At 33.6% G+C, this 16,620-nt stretch overlaps 1 protein-coding gene across 2 annotated transcripts in view; it reads right to left on the bottom strand.

Moving 5' to 3' along the window:
• The window catches only part of LOC117159026 (A-type potassium channel modulatory protein KCNIP1), a 434,143-nt gene that overhangs the window by 9,304 nt on the left and 408,219 nt on the right, over positions 1-16,620 (bottom strand). For both annotated transcript variants that reach the window (XM_076620081.1, XM_076620080.1), the window contains one exon: positions 6,235-6,447. In XM_076620081.1, the coding sequence (XP_076476196.1) occupies positions 6,235-6,447 (213 nt within the window). The remainder of the gene's footprint in view (positions 1-6,234; positions 6,448-16,620) is intronic.

The raw sequence follows: 16,620 nt of genomic DNA, 5'->3' as shown, positions 1-16,620 counted from the left end.
ATGCTCCATCCAGATCCTACAATTTTATGAAATTTGGAGAGAGCAGGTAATTTTGTATCACGTGAGAGCGATAATAATTTCATAAGAAACTTTATTATCGGTATGTTTCAGTTTTTAATGCGCTGAAAATATCTGTTATTTTATGAAACTCTTAAAGTCAATGGCATTTTGTAAAATTTCCAAGTTTCCTTTAACCCTTACAAATTTGGTAATTAATGATGTTAAACGTCCGAACTAGAGAACGTAAACTTTTGCGTAAGTGGTTAATGCTTTGACTGAATGTAAAGTTCAAACTACGTTGAAACGTTACACACCATGCTGAAAACGTCGGTGCTCATTAGTATTCTAGGAGAAATGGTTGAAGACAAAAGGATGGTATCTGCAAAGCTCGTGTGTAATTCGAGAACCGTGTTTCGCAAACTGCAGAAATCGAATGCCACGGATACTAGCTTATTGCTAATCGATAGTACGCTGTGTTTATACAGAATTTCCCCTGGATAATGGAAAGTGACAATTATAATAATCACGCGTTTCATATATGCAGCGCGTAAGTCTTACAAAATTAAAATTAAAATATCCTTCAAACTTTGATTGTAATATATCGAATAATAATATTATATAATAATATTAATATAACAATAATAATATAAAATTTCAATAAATTGAATTGACCTGTATATGTATAAGTATAATTTTTGATACGATCAAAAACTAAATAATTTTATTAAATTATTAAAAATCTTATCCAAATATAGTCGAGTTCATTGATTTTGGTATTTTGAATAATAATAATTTATTTCATTTTGACGTGGATTTTCTTAACGAAAAGCTCGACTCGCTTACGATTTTTTTAATCACACACTTTCTCGTCCGATTTTCTCATTCGTCCTTCCTTTATTCTTATGTTATCCTTAACCTAGTTACTACATACTAAGAGTTACAGAGCACGCCAGAAGTTCTTCCTATTCTAAAACTATTATTTCCGTCAGCAGCCCCTATTGCTAACCGTCTGCTTATTGCACCTTTTAATCTTGGGTATTTCTTCCACCATTTCTTTCTTCGTCTCCTTCTATCCTTATTCCTTCCTGCTCCTATCTTTCATCTGTCAGAATCTTTTCTACACTCGTGTTGTATTCTTTCTACTCCGGTGCAGTCTACCACCAGATGTTTTAACGTCCCAATATCCTTCTTGCAGATTTTACACATTCTTTCTTGTTCCGACCTTCGATATTTGTTCTCCTCTTCTACGTTTCCACATGTCACTTTAACTGTGATGCTTTGGTTTCCTCCTTCTCTGTTTTCTTTAAATAGCGAGCTGGCATTCTGATATCTTTCACACGCTTATACAGAATAAATATTATGTACATCGAGTGAAAATTAATACGGAATATTTTAGTTTTCAATGATATAGATTTACTTTAGAAAACTAGAAGGAGAAATTTAATAACAAGCTTACTTTGGACGTTGCTATTAATCATGGTTCTAAGCTAACACTTCATTAAACTTGGTAGATATTGTGTTGTGTTGCAGTCAGTATCAGTTTTCCCAAGTAAAGTTTTCTTCTAATGACACGCGAAAGCTCCAACGACACGTTATTTAATAACTGTTGTTATTTAACGACTGGTGTTGTTTAATAATTTTAAGTAAAAAGAGGATATCGTTAAATTGGCAGTTTTAAAAGAAGGTCGTCGAATTATGAATATTGATAACGTATGAATATTATTAGTAATGTGTATTTTATTTCATGTGCTTTATTGGCGAGGTAAATCGAGAAATAAAAATTTACATTCATCAATTTGTGCATTGGAATTCGTATATTGCATTTTATCGTGCATCATTCAATAACGTAATGGACACCGTCACATTTATCGAAACGTAGGTTCTTCAAACATAAATTCAATATTCATATTATGTGATGTGATACTCTTTAATCAAACATGTTTTTAGATTTCATTAATTAGAAACGTATAGATTTTCATAATGTAATTTCCTGCGATAAATTAAGAAGCTTTTCTTACTTTAATTTACTGTTTCGTTCGTACAAGATTTAATAATTCTGCGAACAAATAATAATGATATTGTTAATAAGAGAAGAAATAATTTTGAAAATGGTTACCGCGCTTGAACGAACATTTTGGATGTAATTCATTTTGAAGCATTCGCTAAATTTCGAACACAATCAAATAGCAAAACGGATAATATTCATCTTTACTTTAACATTGTAATTTTATATTCGTGTTATTAATCCTACGGTGCGGCATTCTGAGATCCAAACTCTAATATTGTGACAACAGTGAATTGGCGTTTTCAAGATCTTTCACTATATTTGACAAAATCATGCCCTTAATGGTTAAAAATAGACTCAACTCTCTCATATATCACATATCACTTTAGGTGAAATCAATAATCTACGATTATTTAAAATCTCGAAGTCTTAAAATCTTGAAAATATCTCATCGCGCTAAGTAACTGATTTAAATTTATTTGTGTACATCATTGAAGCCGCTTGACCCTGTTTTTAAACATAACATGATCCGCATGTTTGGCTGGGCGTAAAGAGCTCTCGAAAGCTCGGTAGCGGCTTTTAGAAACAATGGATCTGATTTAAACCTCGATCCTTTCTCTACGATCTATACGTTGCTCATTTTTAATTAAAAGTCTATACGGAGTAACGAACGGCGTATGACGTGGCTCACATCAGTTACATCTGCTTTCTCACTGATTAATTAGTACCGATTGAATCTACCGCACCACGAAGCGTCATCGTCGTTTGTTGAAACCCGGAATCGTATACCGGAAGGAGGAAGAGCGCCGATGTGACAAAGGTGTCGTCGGAGTTTCAATGCGGATACGTTTGCTATTTCGTTATTAGGATTGTGAATTTGGTCTGCGTACATACGTATATACGCTTATGTATTTTCAACGAAACAATTCTTATACAATACAACTACAAACTTGTAGTATAATATCCTTTTTGCAGTTTCTTATGGAAGCACAATACCTATAAAGAAGTACAGTAATTCATTCGGACACGTTGGACAGTAAAGTGTACCGGTATTGGATACCGATGAAGAAAAGTAATCGATAGAAACGAAATATCAACCACTTTAAACTTCGTATTCTTCTTTTGTATCGTGGAGGAACAAACTTTAAATTGGCAATTCCGTGTTGCTGCCGGTTGCTTCTGTCCTCGTTCGTCGAAAATGCAAGAATACATCTGTTTTGTAGGTCATAGGAAAATCGAAAAATTAGGTGTTGATGTATAAGGATATTTACGAATATTTAAGAATAACGTCCGTATCTCATGTAGATTTAATAAAAAGTCAATAAGAGTATCGGAAATAATGCTAAGAATATGATAGCAACGAATAAATTGCTAGGATTCATATAATTTTTTCTTCTCTAGTTCCAAGCATACGATCATATACTTTTAAACTTACGTTCGTTCTTGTGTTTTTTTCTTTTTTCACGCTTAATATAAATATGTAAAAATCGATAATCGATAATTATAAAGAAAGTAAAAGATATGGATATATACTTTATCTCCTAGTTTCATTGATCTCGCGTCGAATGAAGCGTTTATATTCCTGAATTTCATAGAACTAGTGAACATTTTGTCGAATGAACACGGCGAAGTTCGGTAGCTTTAGCAACAAGATTCGAAAAGTATAGACTACGAAGCGCTTAGAGAACTTTGGATATTTAGTCAGTGCACGTCAGTGCATGTTTTGCAATGCGATTTCACGTTAGAATCGTACTAGTTTCCTCGCCACTCATCCCCCGGTTCGTGTTTGTTAGTTCTCTTAGCTCTTTGTGCATATATGTGCATGCATATGTGAACGCGAAAACCGGTAGCCGTAAACAAGCCGTTTACCCTTGGATTTCGTACGAGCTTTGCCAATAAATTCGCGTTACCATTCCTCGTGGCAGAAGTTTAACATTCATGACGTTTGCGCATAAACATGATCAAGCTACAGCAAGCACTCGAGACGAAGATTGGAAATTATCAATTGATTATGCAACAAATAATTACAGTATTTTACCGTTGAATTGCTTGTTAATTCGTTTACTCTACGTACATATACAGTGGCTCACGAAAGCCACTTCGAACTGTGAACGCTTGTCGTAGAAAATTTTTATGTGCATATCGTATGTACTGTATGAAACGTTCTAAGATTTCAGCATCACTGTAATGAGAGTCGAATATTCTAATAATATCGGCAAAGCTTGAAATAATTCTGAAAGAAAACAATATTTAGTGATATTTAGTGTAAGTATACAGGGTGATTGGTAACTGGTGGTACAAGCGGAAAGGGGGTGATTCTACGTGAAAAAAGAAATCGAAAATATAGAATAAAAATTTTTCGTTTGAGGCTTTGTTTTCGAGAAAATCGTCTTTGAATTTTCGCTCGGTACGCGTGCGGTACGTTATAACGGATCTTACTGTAGATCGTTGTCTCGATGAAAAAATTAAAAAAAAAAGAAAAATTAAAAAAAAAATTTCATTCTATATTTTCGACTTCTTTTTTCGCGTAGAATCACCCCCTTTCCGCTTGTACCACCAGTTACCAACCACCCTGTATATTTTGCTTTAACTGTATGACTATAAACTTCATTTTGCAGTTCAATTTATTGCAATGCAATCTATCCAATTTATTAAAAAATGTTAAAAAAATGTTTCCATATTATTATAATGTAAATTGATATAATAGAAGATAAATAACAAGTTTAGTCTCTTTTAGTTTTTAACTTGCGATTAGGCCATTTTCATAATTACTAATACAATTATGTTACGTATTTAAAAGATTTTCGAAATATCTGGTACGTGCTTTGATACACTTACTTGTTGAATGTTACTCTTGCTAATTAGTAAAAAAAAAGTATTAGTAAAAAGAATAATTGTAATAATGCTATGATATATTTATCTTTTCTTTTCGTAAGATATTTAGTTGAAATTGAGGACATCTCAAGACGAAGGATAACAGGAACTCCTTTCTGATAAATCAGTGGTATGGGGTCCGCACCAAAATTGTCTCGCTGAAACGAATCGTCCTTTATTCGACGTAGAAAAAAGATAACAGAGACAAGGGTACGAGTACATCATCGCAGACATTGTCATTCGCGGCTAACAATGTGACAGTCGCTAAAAAGAAAGGCTTTTCCTTGCATCATTGAAATCGACTGGATGCTTTACGAGCACTCGTTTTCCTTCGTCAAAGTGAACGAACAAGCTTGTCAAAGCCTGTGAAAACTTTCTGTCTATTGTTACCTTCTACGATGAAAGATCATCGAGTAGCTCATCGATTTTCTAGCTGTCGCACTATACCAGCAACTCTTCAATTCGACAAATTAATTGTCAACTATATAGGTTAAGCTGTTTGATGTACTTTGTACAAAGGTAAAAATCAGAATTTCTTGTAACACGATTGTACGATGTACAGTGAAGCGTACAATGTATACTTGTAACAATTTCAAATGAACGTGTTCAAATGAGAAAATATTATACTGCTACTCGATCTATGTTCGAACATGTATGTATCTGTTCTCTTTAATTTAATATTAAAGCTAACAAAGTAATTTCGACGCGAATGATGAATGTACAATAAGAAGAAAATAATTATAACTTTTCTTTTATAAAAATTTCTATATACGTAGTCCTCAGACAGTATAGCTGGTGCTTTACCAGATGGTCTATGGAACGAATATGCTTTCGATGTTCATGAAACATGGCACAAGAATAATGTTATATGGAGAAAATTACAGGAATAGTACGTACAGATGTAAGGACGTAATAGCTGACAAAATTTCATTTTATATTAAATAACTCTTAAGAAATGTTCTAAAGTACCGATTTGTGTTTTGAAACTTTGAGATTCTGTACTTCACCAACTGTAATTTAACCGCAAGCAATGTTCTTCTTTGCCGCGAAAGTTTTTTAATTTAATTTATCGCGATGTATTTTAAAATTGCTTTTTGATTTACGATATTTTAAATTGCGCTTTATACCGAGTTTTATATCGAATCGTTCTCTAGGGAAGATTTATGAATTTAACTACGTACCAAGGGTTGCACATTAAGTTTCTAATTAACGTATTGGTATAATATGTAACATACGAACACAATAATGTAACGTAATGAATTACCGTTGTGCAAACTTTAATCGAACTTTAATCAAAGTTCACGCATGAATATCTACACGATAAGGAAATCTGCACAATAGGGAAAAATTCATACCTGAAACATTCGATCTACTTTCTCTCGCACACCCTCATGGTCCATATTCGGGTCAGAAAATTTTCCCATCAGCTCGTATACAGCTGTCACGATGTCCGTCATTTCCTCCCTTGTGATGCAACCGTCGCCATTGATGTCGTAAAGGGAAAACGTCCAGCGCAGCTTCTCGTCGATGGAACCACGAGACAGTATGCTGAGACCAGTAACGAAGTCCTGCAACATCGGAATAAAATTGGTCTTTGCTGTATTAGATACGACATCTCGTATATTGAAATTGTTCGCTGTTTCGTGCACGGACAAAATATCCATAATAGAGAACGAAGAGGAGAAACAATAAAATGATATGAAATATGAATATTGGAAATGAGCATCGTGCGTTAAATTAACGTACCAGAATATTCAGAATAGAAGTCAGTCTATAACTGTTACAACACAAATTTAAAAAGTTAAAGTATAAAGATTCACGTCATAGCTTAAATGATTTTGGTTAGGTACGATGATTATTATTATAAACGATTACAGTCATCCGTCTTTTTTTTATTATCTATGAAGGAATTTTATTTATTAAAAACAAAAGTTGTCTTCGTTGTTCTTGGCTCTCGTCAATTTTCATCGATATTATTGATCATTGGTACAATTTATATAATCGCGCTTCGAAAAATAAAATTTCGAAATTGTTGATATAATCAGTTGCTGCGTTACGAATATCATAGGAATTGAAACGTGATGAAATATTAACGATAGAGAATGGAAAAGGGAATAAAATACGACGAACATCGTTCGTGTGTTTAATTAATGAACGAGAAGTCGATTTAAATAGATTATCGTGGATTCAGCTTGTATACTTTAGTTAAAATTCGATTTACACCTTCATTTCGATTGGATGATACCATGCCATAGAATATAGACTGCAACTAATGGTATGTCGTTTAATTGGGAAAGCCATTGATATCTAGAGTTCTCTATCACCTAGGGAACTGTTTTATTGAAACAGCCCATTACGATGAGATTTAAAACTTGTTTTTCTATCAATGTTTGTAGATATATTACACAACGATTTATAACAGATCGATCGGCATTGTTTATTGTATTTAAGTAATTTATTTATTAAATTCAACTAGTTATATTATGTATTGCATTGTAATTATATTTAATCTTCACGCGATTTGTTTGCTCGTACGCGATCTCGACTTTGAATCATTTAATTTCAAAGTATTTGATTTTAATTTGTACAATTAATGTTGTTTCCACAGTAAAATAGACGAATTTCTCTATCTTAGAGGCATGAATATTTTCGTTTTGGAACAAGAATGTAAAACATATCGAATTATTCACCGTTTTATACGCGAGTTTTGTCATTACCCGACTATACGCATTATCGTATTCCGCGTTACTGATATCGCACAAAAGATAGTGATTAAAATAATGTTTTCGAGTTCCTCTCGCTCGATACCAAAAGATAGATGTAACGAGAAATCCATTAACGTAACAGACGTTGGTAGCCGCTGTATCGCTTTCGTAAAATTTCGATTTTGTTCACGCGAGAAGGAGATTAAATCGAAATCAAAGTGCACACGCGAAAAGCCCATTTAATCGCGCGATAATTGACTGTCCGACGATAACGACAGATACTACATCGTCCCACGGGTAATAAACTTTAATGCCAGTTCACCAACTTACGAACCGGAAACTCGCCACGACGTGAAAGCGTACACTGCTGCTTATAAGTACGTGGACAGCTTGCAGGATTTTTATTAACAATACGCGAATGTGTTATTAAAATATGATGCACGAATTAGCGGTAAATTGACGATGGAAAACGACATTTACAATCTTCTTATGAAATCAACAGACACATTAACGATCATAAACATTCACACATTTTCATCGATTTATAACAATGTGGATTTTACCAAAGCGTACGAATTAATTTAGTGAAAATCAAGAGACGTTAATCACTGTTATAAAATATTGATTTGTGCATTGTTTCATTTGATTGAAAATCGATAGATTCTATGGAAACTATCTTCGCTATGAGATTCTACCAAACGATTTAAGCGGCTTCTCTGTGATGTGAATATTTTATTAGAAAACTCAAGTACATATATTGAAACTAAAGGTACTAGAGTATTCTTTTGTTTTCTTAAAGGAAGGCAAACACGGAGAAGGTTCGTTTTTGTTACGAGTTGCTCATTTGTAATATTCTCATTAAATTTCATTCTGCCAAAAGGGTTGAAATACATTGAGCAGAAAACCAGGAAGCCAAAACGTCGTTTTGCTTGGGAAAAAACGAGCCGTGGATCGACGTTGCTTTGAGTTCTACGTTTGTAACTTTGCAAATAAATTACGTTCTGTACAAAATTAAAATATATCGAGCGAAAATGAAAAATGTCAGGGAATTATCGCGGTAAATAATGCGTGGGCGTTACGCGTACAAGTAGCTCGAACCACAGGCTAACTATTTCCAATGCAGACGCAATAATTATTATGGAAATTCTAGCAGAAGTTTGAATGGCGATAGAAGATGGAGGAGCTGGCTCGTAGTAGCTTTCGTCTCTGTTCCATTGTACCACTCGTTCACGCTTGACTTTACGCCGGAAGAGAATGATTGCAGCGACACTGTGTCTCCGTTTCCGTACGCTCTACATATGCGAAAGCGCAATTTCGACTACACTCACCAAGAAAAGTGGGCATTGACGTTGCATGGCGTTTTAAAATAGACCAAGCGTTTCGTGCTTTCAGCGAAGTTTAAATTATCACAAAAAAGGGCTCCATTAAAGATCAAAAGTGTGAGATCGTTTAACGTGACACTGTAAATATTTCTAGTTAGTAGACAATATTTGTTCTGCGTGGAGAATTAATTTCTCGAAAATTCTGCCGGTATTCTATGATTCCGAAGTTATTTTCATTATAATTTTTGTCTCGTTATTACTTTCGATACTTTAAAACGAGCTTACGGATATATTAGTTTAATTAAAACGTTCGATATTTATGTATAATTTTAAATACATATTTATGTGTCTTCATTCGCAAGGAAGTATAACATGATTTGATAATTTGTACATGCATTTACGCATTCATTAATCGTACATCATTTCTACCTGTGTCTTTAAAAATTAATTTTAAATTAATAACTTACTTTGCCCCTAAACATACGAAGAATTCCGCGGTTCTTTTATCCAGGAGAATCTTTTAATTTTGAACGAATTTCCTCCTTTCAATGAATTACCTTTGCAAAACGGCTTAAAGAGACAAGCACAAGCGCATAAATACTGTGATTAAAGAGACCAAAATGGTTTTCCCTTAATTTTAAAGGATACCATATCACAGTACGAACAGTACGTTGTTAGTAACTTCTTTATACATTAAAGAGATGTATTCGTCGGCGCTGTTAACGTGGCTCATTTCGAACAGCATAGAGAGCAAAGAGCACTAACGGGTTCGAGAGATGAAACGAGGAAAGCGAAAGATGAGAACAGGAAGCGGATTTTTTGCAAAATTGAGAGAAAAGTTTCATAAAGAGGAATTACGCAGTCGGTTCAAATTTTATCATATACCGAGAAATTCGCGTTTCGCGTTGAAGTTCGCGTTTAAGGCTTCGAATTTATTTTCCTTATGAGTATAAGAACAGCATTATATTTACGGACAGTATTTTGTTAAAAATAAATGAGAAACTAGAAATGGGAAAGGAATATGAAAATCAACAAGATGAAACAAAAGATTCTAATTATCACGTATCTCACGATGGAATATTACGATAGTGGAATTTTTTTAACGATGTATAAAATAGATTTTGAAATAACTTTAATGTGTATCTAAAATGATTTATGAATAACCCGCGAATGAAATTTATCTAGTGATTTTGTAGTCGATATGGTTGAAATTCAATATTTCAAGTTGTTAAAGGAAGAAAAACAGTATGGAGTTTAATTATATATTCGAAGCATTTGCTGTCTATTAATCATGAAATTTCGTTCTATGCTTCCGACTTATTATTTTTACATAGAATTATCCTCTTCTCGGTTGTATTAGTAACAATAATCCGTGTAAAATGAATATTACACATTGAATGTAAAATGTACAGTGGAAAAGTATCACGTTTCTGAGTGAATCCATAGAACACCGGGAAAGAAGCGTGTCTTGGGAAGTGCAGTTTGTTATAAGTTGTTATTTCAATTGGTTCGAAGGATATGACTTCAAAGTGCAACATTTAAACTGCAAAAGATACTGAATGGCAATCGAATTTCCGGAAAGGTGGTGACCTACTTTTTCTTTGAAAATACGCACGCCAGTCTGGCGATAGTGAAAAGGGAGAACGCTGAATCAGCGTTTATCATTGAACAGAATGCAGGTGTCAAAGCTTGGAGTAGGTCAGTGAAGACCAACGAACGAAGGGTACAATTGTCGTGAGAGAGAAGAGAACGTGAAATGCTTAAAATTATGCTATCTCTTTGGATAGCAATACATTTTAGTGACCGAAAAATATATCAAAAAATATCGTAAAAATGTAAATAACAAGAATGCTACGTTATAAGAATTATGCAAATATTTCCCAGATAATGATATTTATAATATCATGATTTTTTTAATAAATATCAGTATTATATAGCACTGCTATTAATCTCTATACTTTTATAAGCCATGATTCTAAATATATCAAGAATTTGTTCAATCCGATTTCTACATGTATAATCATTAATCCTATCTAAAGTGTTGTTTCTATTAGGTGTTACAAAGATCGAAATGAATCAGTAGCAACGATACTTAATCTTAGTTACGTACAAAGTTTAAATTTTCATGGACCTTTCGAGCCGCTTTTCTATCCTTATTTTGCACTTTGTATCGCGCTTTTCTTTGGAAACAAGGCTTTTTACGTGTTTCTAATAAATCTTCATTTGCGTTAATCAAATTGTCTGTTTCACGTTTACACGACGCAATAGTTTAATACAAATTAGTACAAAGGAAAATAATCGAAACTTCTAAATTTAGTTATAATTTGAATAGTTTACAAAAAAAGTGTAGATATAATATCGTATAGGTATAAAAAAAAGTATATAGATACTACCTATCATCTGCACGATATCAGCGCAAGGGATAATAAAGTTTCAAATAACGAAGTTACGAAGTATAATAAAGAAAAATACATGAAAAACGTGCTTCATAATACGTTGTTACTCGGTTTGCGACTGCTATTCGGTCGTATTCTAGCCACGGGAACGCTTTCATTGAAGTTTTGATTATTACCAAGAGACACGTTATATTGTCTTCTACATGTCGTCGACAACTTTATGATGCGAGTAAACGTAAAAAGCCAGGCAGCCTCTGCCTCGCTTATGAATAAATTGCCTTCGTGCACCAAGACAAACGAAGTAATTTGTCGTGTACTTTATTCGATGTCGCGCATACAACGTGCTCAACTTTGTAATAATGGCTTCGACATCTTCCAGTACGAAGTAATTGAAAACTGTAAAAAGAATTAATAATAACGCCCTACAACACGAGTCACGCCGCGTACACGCCACGGCCAAAAGCACTTTGGAGTTCATGCTCATGGGACAAATTGGATTAGCACACGCTTCAATTATGGCAAATTGAGTTACGACGGCGTTTTTTCATTCGAAAGCAATCGATGGAGAGCGTTTCGTGCGTTGCACGAACCAGTTAAAGATACTCGATGTTCGAGTTACGGGCATTTTGCCGGATCGGAAGCAGACAGTTGTAACGTTGTTTGTTTCCGCGTGTTAACCCTTTAACGTACAATTTTTTCCGATCTAACCGGTCAAATGTGCACAATTTTGTTTCAGCGGAATTGTTCCATGGTTATAAACTAATATATTTTTTTGTATTGTTAATGCTATATTTTACGTTTTTTTTTTATGTAAGATTAATACTATAAGGTCGAGATGACCCAGTTCGATTATACGATAATATCTTGTAGTGATAAAAGTAAAACATTGACCTATTTGATAATGTCCCTGTAGATATACTATAACAGCATCGTTGAACGAAACTTTTAATGGTCAATGGTTAGGAAAAGGTGAACCTGTGACATGCTTCCCGCGATTACTCGACCTATGGCCTTTAGATTTTTGTTCTATGGGGTCGTATGAAACTGAAGATGCGTTTATATGGAAAATCTAATATACATAAGCTGTTGAAGATGACCAACGAAGTTGTTGTTAATATAGAAGAATGTGAAAATTAGTAATTAACGTGCAGCGTACTAATGATTTTGGAGGTCATCTTATAATAAAAATTTCAACCTCGAAAGATTATGAGAGAAAAAGAGGGAGAGAGAGAGATTATAGGTGACATAATTAATTTACTAAAAAATTCACCATGGCATACATTTTAATTTATATTTCATTTATGATATACGCTTCAATTCGTCAAATTCAATAATTGCGAAAGTATAATTACCTTTGAGATTCACTGTATATTCTATTATTTTTACAAACCTTTATCTTGCTCTTTTTAATTTTCGCATTCTTAATAAGAACGTGTTTGCCAACTTTGTTTTTGCGTAAAGTGAGCTTAATAGCGAACATTAATTTCCAATTTGAACAAGGCTGTATAGTGAACGTGTAGGCAAATAAGCCTGTAGCGTAAGTAAGCATTATAACGCCGAAGTAGGAATGCCTTGGTCACAAATATAGGAGATACATTCGCAACAGTCCTAATCGCAAACAGCGATGCTCGCCGGAATAAATAGCGATTGTTGATTTAGGTCTTCGTGATTATGCCGCCAGCGATTTAACGTTGAACACGATTTCGATTGAGCTTAAAGGACAAAACGCATTGAGTGGTACATTGTGAATTTAGTCATGAACGTCTATGCAATGGATGATTATTTAACGAAAATTGAATTTATCGATCAATTGAAAGACTCATTCTACTTGACCAGTACATAAAGTATGTATCTCATTTGATTAGTATTTACATCCAGTTCTAAAACTTTTTTTAAACGATTATCGAGATAAAATACAAATGTATTTTATCACAAATATCAAATTTTTTATTTTTACATATTAACAAAAAATAACTTTAAATTTGCTCAGTTTATTTACACATTTCGAGAAATAATTAAAAATTTCGAAACATTACATTATCTCGAGTATCTATGTTAAAAACATACTTAGTTACTATACATTGAGGCTTTCTAAAACAATACGATTGAGCTAAAAATCGGTGAACTCATTTTTGTCATCTCGAGGAAAACGACCGGTATAGAAGCAAAATGTGCCATCGAGTCGAAGATGGAGGAGTCATGTCGTGCTGAGATAAAAATTTCTCTACAAAAAGTATCGTACCGTAAAGCAGTAGCGGTGATCTGCACGCGTTCGCAGATTTTAGGGTGAGCTCGTAATGCGATTCGGCTCGATAAGGACGTGTATTACCCGAAAGTGTTACTGGACCAATAGCCGTTCCAGTTCAAGATAATGTATGTCGTAGGATAAAGCTGTCTTCCCCTGGTCAATTTTAGAAACTGTGAAAGAAAGCTGGGAACGATTCTTTGAAACGACCTGGTGAAGCATTTATATTCTGTTCTTTCACACGCGAAATTTTACAACGTAAAACTTTTCTAATGTCGATGTATTATTAACGTTTGAATCTTCTTTCGTTGGTGAAACATGTGACAAGAAGGAGAAAAATGTTATTTCTTTCATATGATCTCGATGTATTTGATTGAAAATTATAGTAAATTCTCAGACGCGATGTTAATTTTATTTGTCCTAAAACAAGAAGCTAACATTCTATTATGTTGGAAAGTTATTCCATAATTTTGGAAGGATATTCCATAATTTTGGAAAGTTATTTCATAGGACATTCTGATAAATTTGTTCGATCTATTAACCGTAGAAAGTTTCCAGGACGTAAAATGTCGACTCAGGTTTTACTTCTCTGAAATTGAAACATTCTACTTTTAAAGAGGAAACTATGTTTCGAGAAATTTTAATACCATCGAGCAAAGTATTGGAGTTTGCATTTCACCTTTGCAGACAAATGCACAGCGGTACGTATTAAGAGAAGAGATTTCCGATTAATTCTTTCGAAATTCATAATTTTTTATCTAGAATTTCATCTTAATTATCGAATTTCAGTTAAATTTTAGTCAAATTTCTGTTAAAGAAGATGTGTCAGCTGATATTCTTGGATATTTTACTAATATATTACCATCTCATAAATACAAGTATAAACATATATTGTTCAATTAAATTACCTAATTAAGCGAGAAAAGTAGAATTGTTAATAACGTCAATTATTAATATTAATAAAAAAAGGAAAAACGAAAGAAAATATTATTATATAATACAGAGCTGTATGTAATCGAACCTCGTATGGTCAAGACATACCGCAACGAGAACACAATCCATTTTCGATTGTTCGCCATTGTCAGAGCAGCAAAAAGGGCGGACGCTCGAAAGTTGACTTATATTGTTCTATAAACAAGCCTGTATGTACGTGGTTAAAGAGAATCTGATAAAAGGAGTTAATTAAAGGAGGTTGGACGTCAAAGGCTACTGTAGAAGCTTTATTGTGTGCCGAAGAAAACGAAAAGAACAGACGGGAGAAAATGTTTGCGACGTAAAAAGCTACTGCAATGTGTGAGCTTCGGGCAACCCGAGGTTTAATTACACAAGGTACATCTTCAGCCCGAAGCGTTCAGAGATAATTATGTTAGTTGGTAATTATCTTCGAACGACTTCCCCTCAGTTTTCTTATTTCTCGATTCTCGAAATAATAAACAGAAGAGGAGGAACGGCTGCACCGTCGGCAAATTAACCGCGAATCATCGATTAATTGGACTGCACCATCGATTGATTGGAAAACTTAGTTAGATCTATGGTGCTCGTTAGTGGCATCCTGCTAGTGGCAATTATCGTTAATCTCCGTCGAATATTTGTTCGAAGCACACTTGCCAATTGAACGGTGCGAATGGCTAATTGTACAAGGGCGACAATAATTCGCGTGATGAATATGGGACGTTGAAATGCTTGCTTCAGCGAGCGATGCATGAACAACGTTTAAGCATCGGTCATATGGCGCTATTATGTGTAATTTGTATCGGAGCAAAGGAAATGGAATTTTCTTTGTCGCTATCATATCGATTTTTATATTTTGCATATTAATCTTTTCATTTTTAGTTCGTTCGTTAAGGTATTTGTTCTGCGAGTATAATAGCTTAATCTGATTCTACATTGTCAATTCGTTGTATGGAAACTAGGTCATTGACAATTCATGCGAAATCACAGTCACGAAGCTTTTAGTTTTACAAATATACAAAAAACAGTTCCAACTATTCGACTTAACAGACGAATGTACAATGCAATAGAAGTAGACTTTTTAAGAGCGTAGAACGGTGAAAAGATCAGGCTCGAAGATAAACGACCCAGTTTGCCGATCTAGCGTGAAAAAATATGTTTATCTAAGGAGGATTATGGGTACACTTAACGATTTTAAACGATGCATGGGATTCTAATTTATAGGAGCTAGCGGAACACAAGTAGTTTTACTTCACGATTAATCGTTATAATGTTAAGTAACATCTACTTTTCAATATATCGTTATAATTATTTTTTTGTATTGTTAGTGTGCGCTGGAAATATTCTATTACGCGTTTAACATTATTGTGGTAAACGTTATTATATTACTTTATATATCGTATTTCGTTTTTGCCAATCGCGCAAATTCGTTATCGCGCAGAAATTCTTTTGTCTCGACATTGACATGTTAATCGTTTTCGCTTTAAATCGTTGCTGTATATTTTAAATATTTTAGGTTCCACGCGAAATTTATAACATATTCTCTTTCTGAAATGGTAAATATTAGGTTATATCGTTATTAGTTAAGTTATTATTTAAGAGAGTTCTATTCTTTTCTCAAACATTATTACAAAATAGAAGAAGAAAAGAGACACAAGAAACATGTGTTTAAAAATACTTGTCAATGAACGTGTGCTATAAAACATTAATCTACTAAATCTTTAGTTGAAAAAAACATGTAATTTTAAGGATTCATGTCCATAAAGTACATAGCCGTATTGTAGATTCTCTCTTATTTATCAGAACATCTATGTCAGAGAAATTATAGTGTTCTACGGTCATGGTACATATAGATATCACACTAAACTACACCCTTTACTTTGACTTCAATAAATCAACGTATAACACTTGAGTCTTTTAATGTTAATCTGTATTTGTACATCCTATATTACTGAATAAAATACATTTAAAAAATATTTCAAGTGCAAGTTTTTTTTCTAATGATAATTTAACAGTTTAAATACTGGCAACAAAGATGCGTAACAATCATTTGAGAGTATCGAAAGTTCATAATGGGCAATTCCGTTTATGCGATATCTCGTAGATAATGAGACTTTCTGTC

This window comes from Bombus vancouverensis, chromosome 7, assembly GCF_051014615.1.
Source record: "Bombus vancouverensis nearcticus chromosome 7, iyBomVanc1_principal, whole genome shotgun sequence".
Lineage (NCBI taxonomy): Eukaryota > Metazoa > Arthropoda > Insecta > Hymenoptera > Apidae > Bombus > Bombus vancouverensis.
This window is presented reverse-complemented; position numbering and strand designations above follow the sequence as displayed.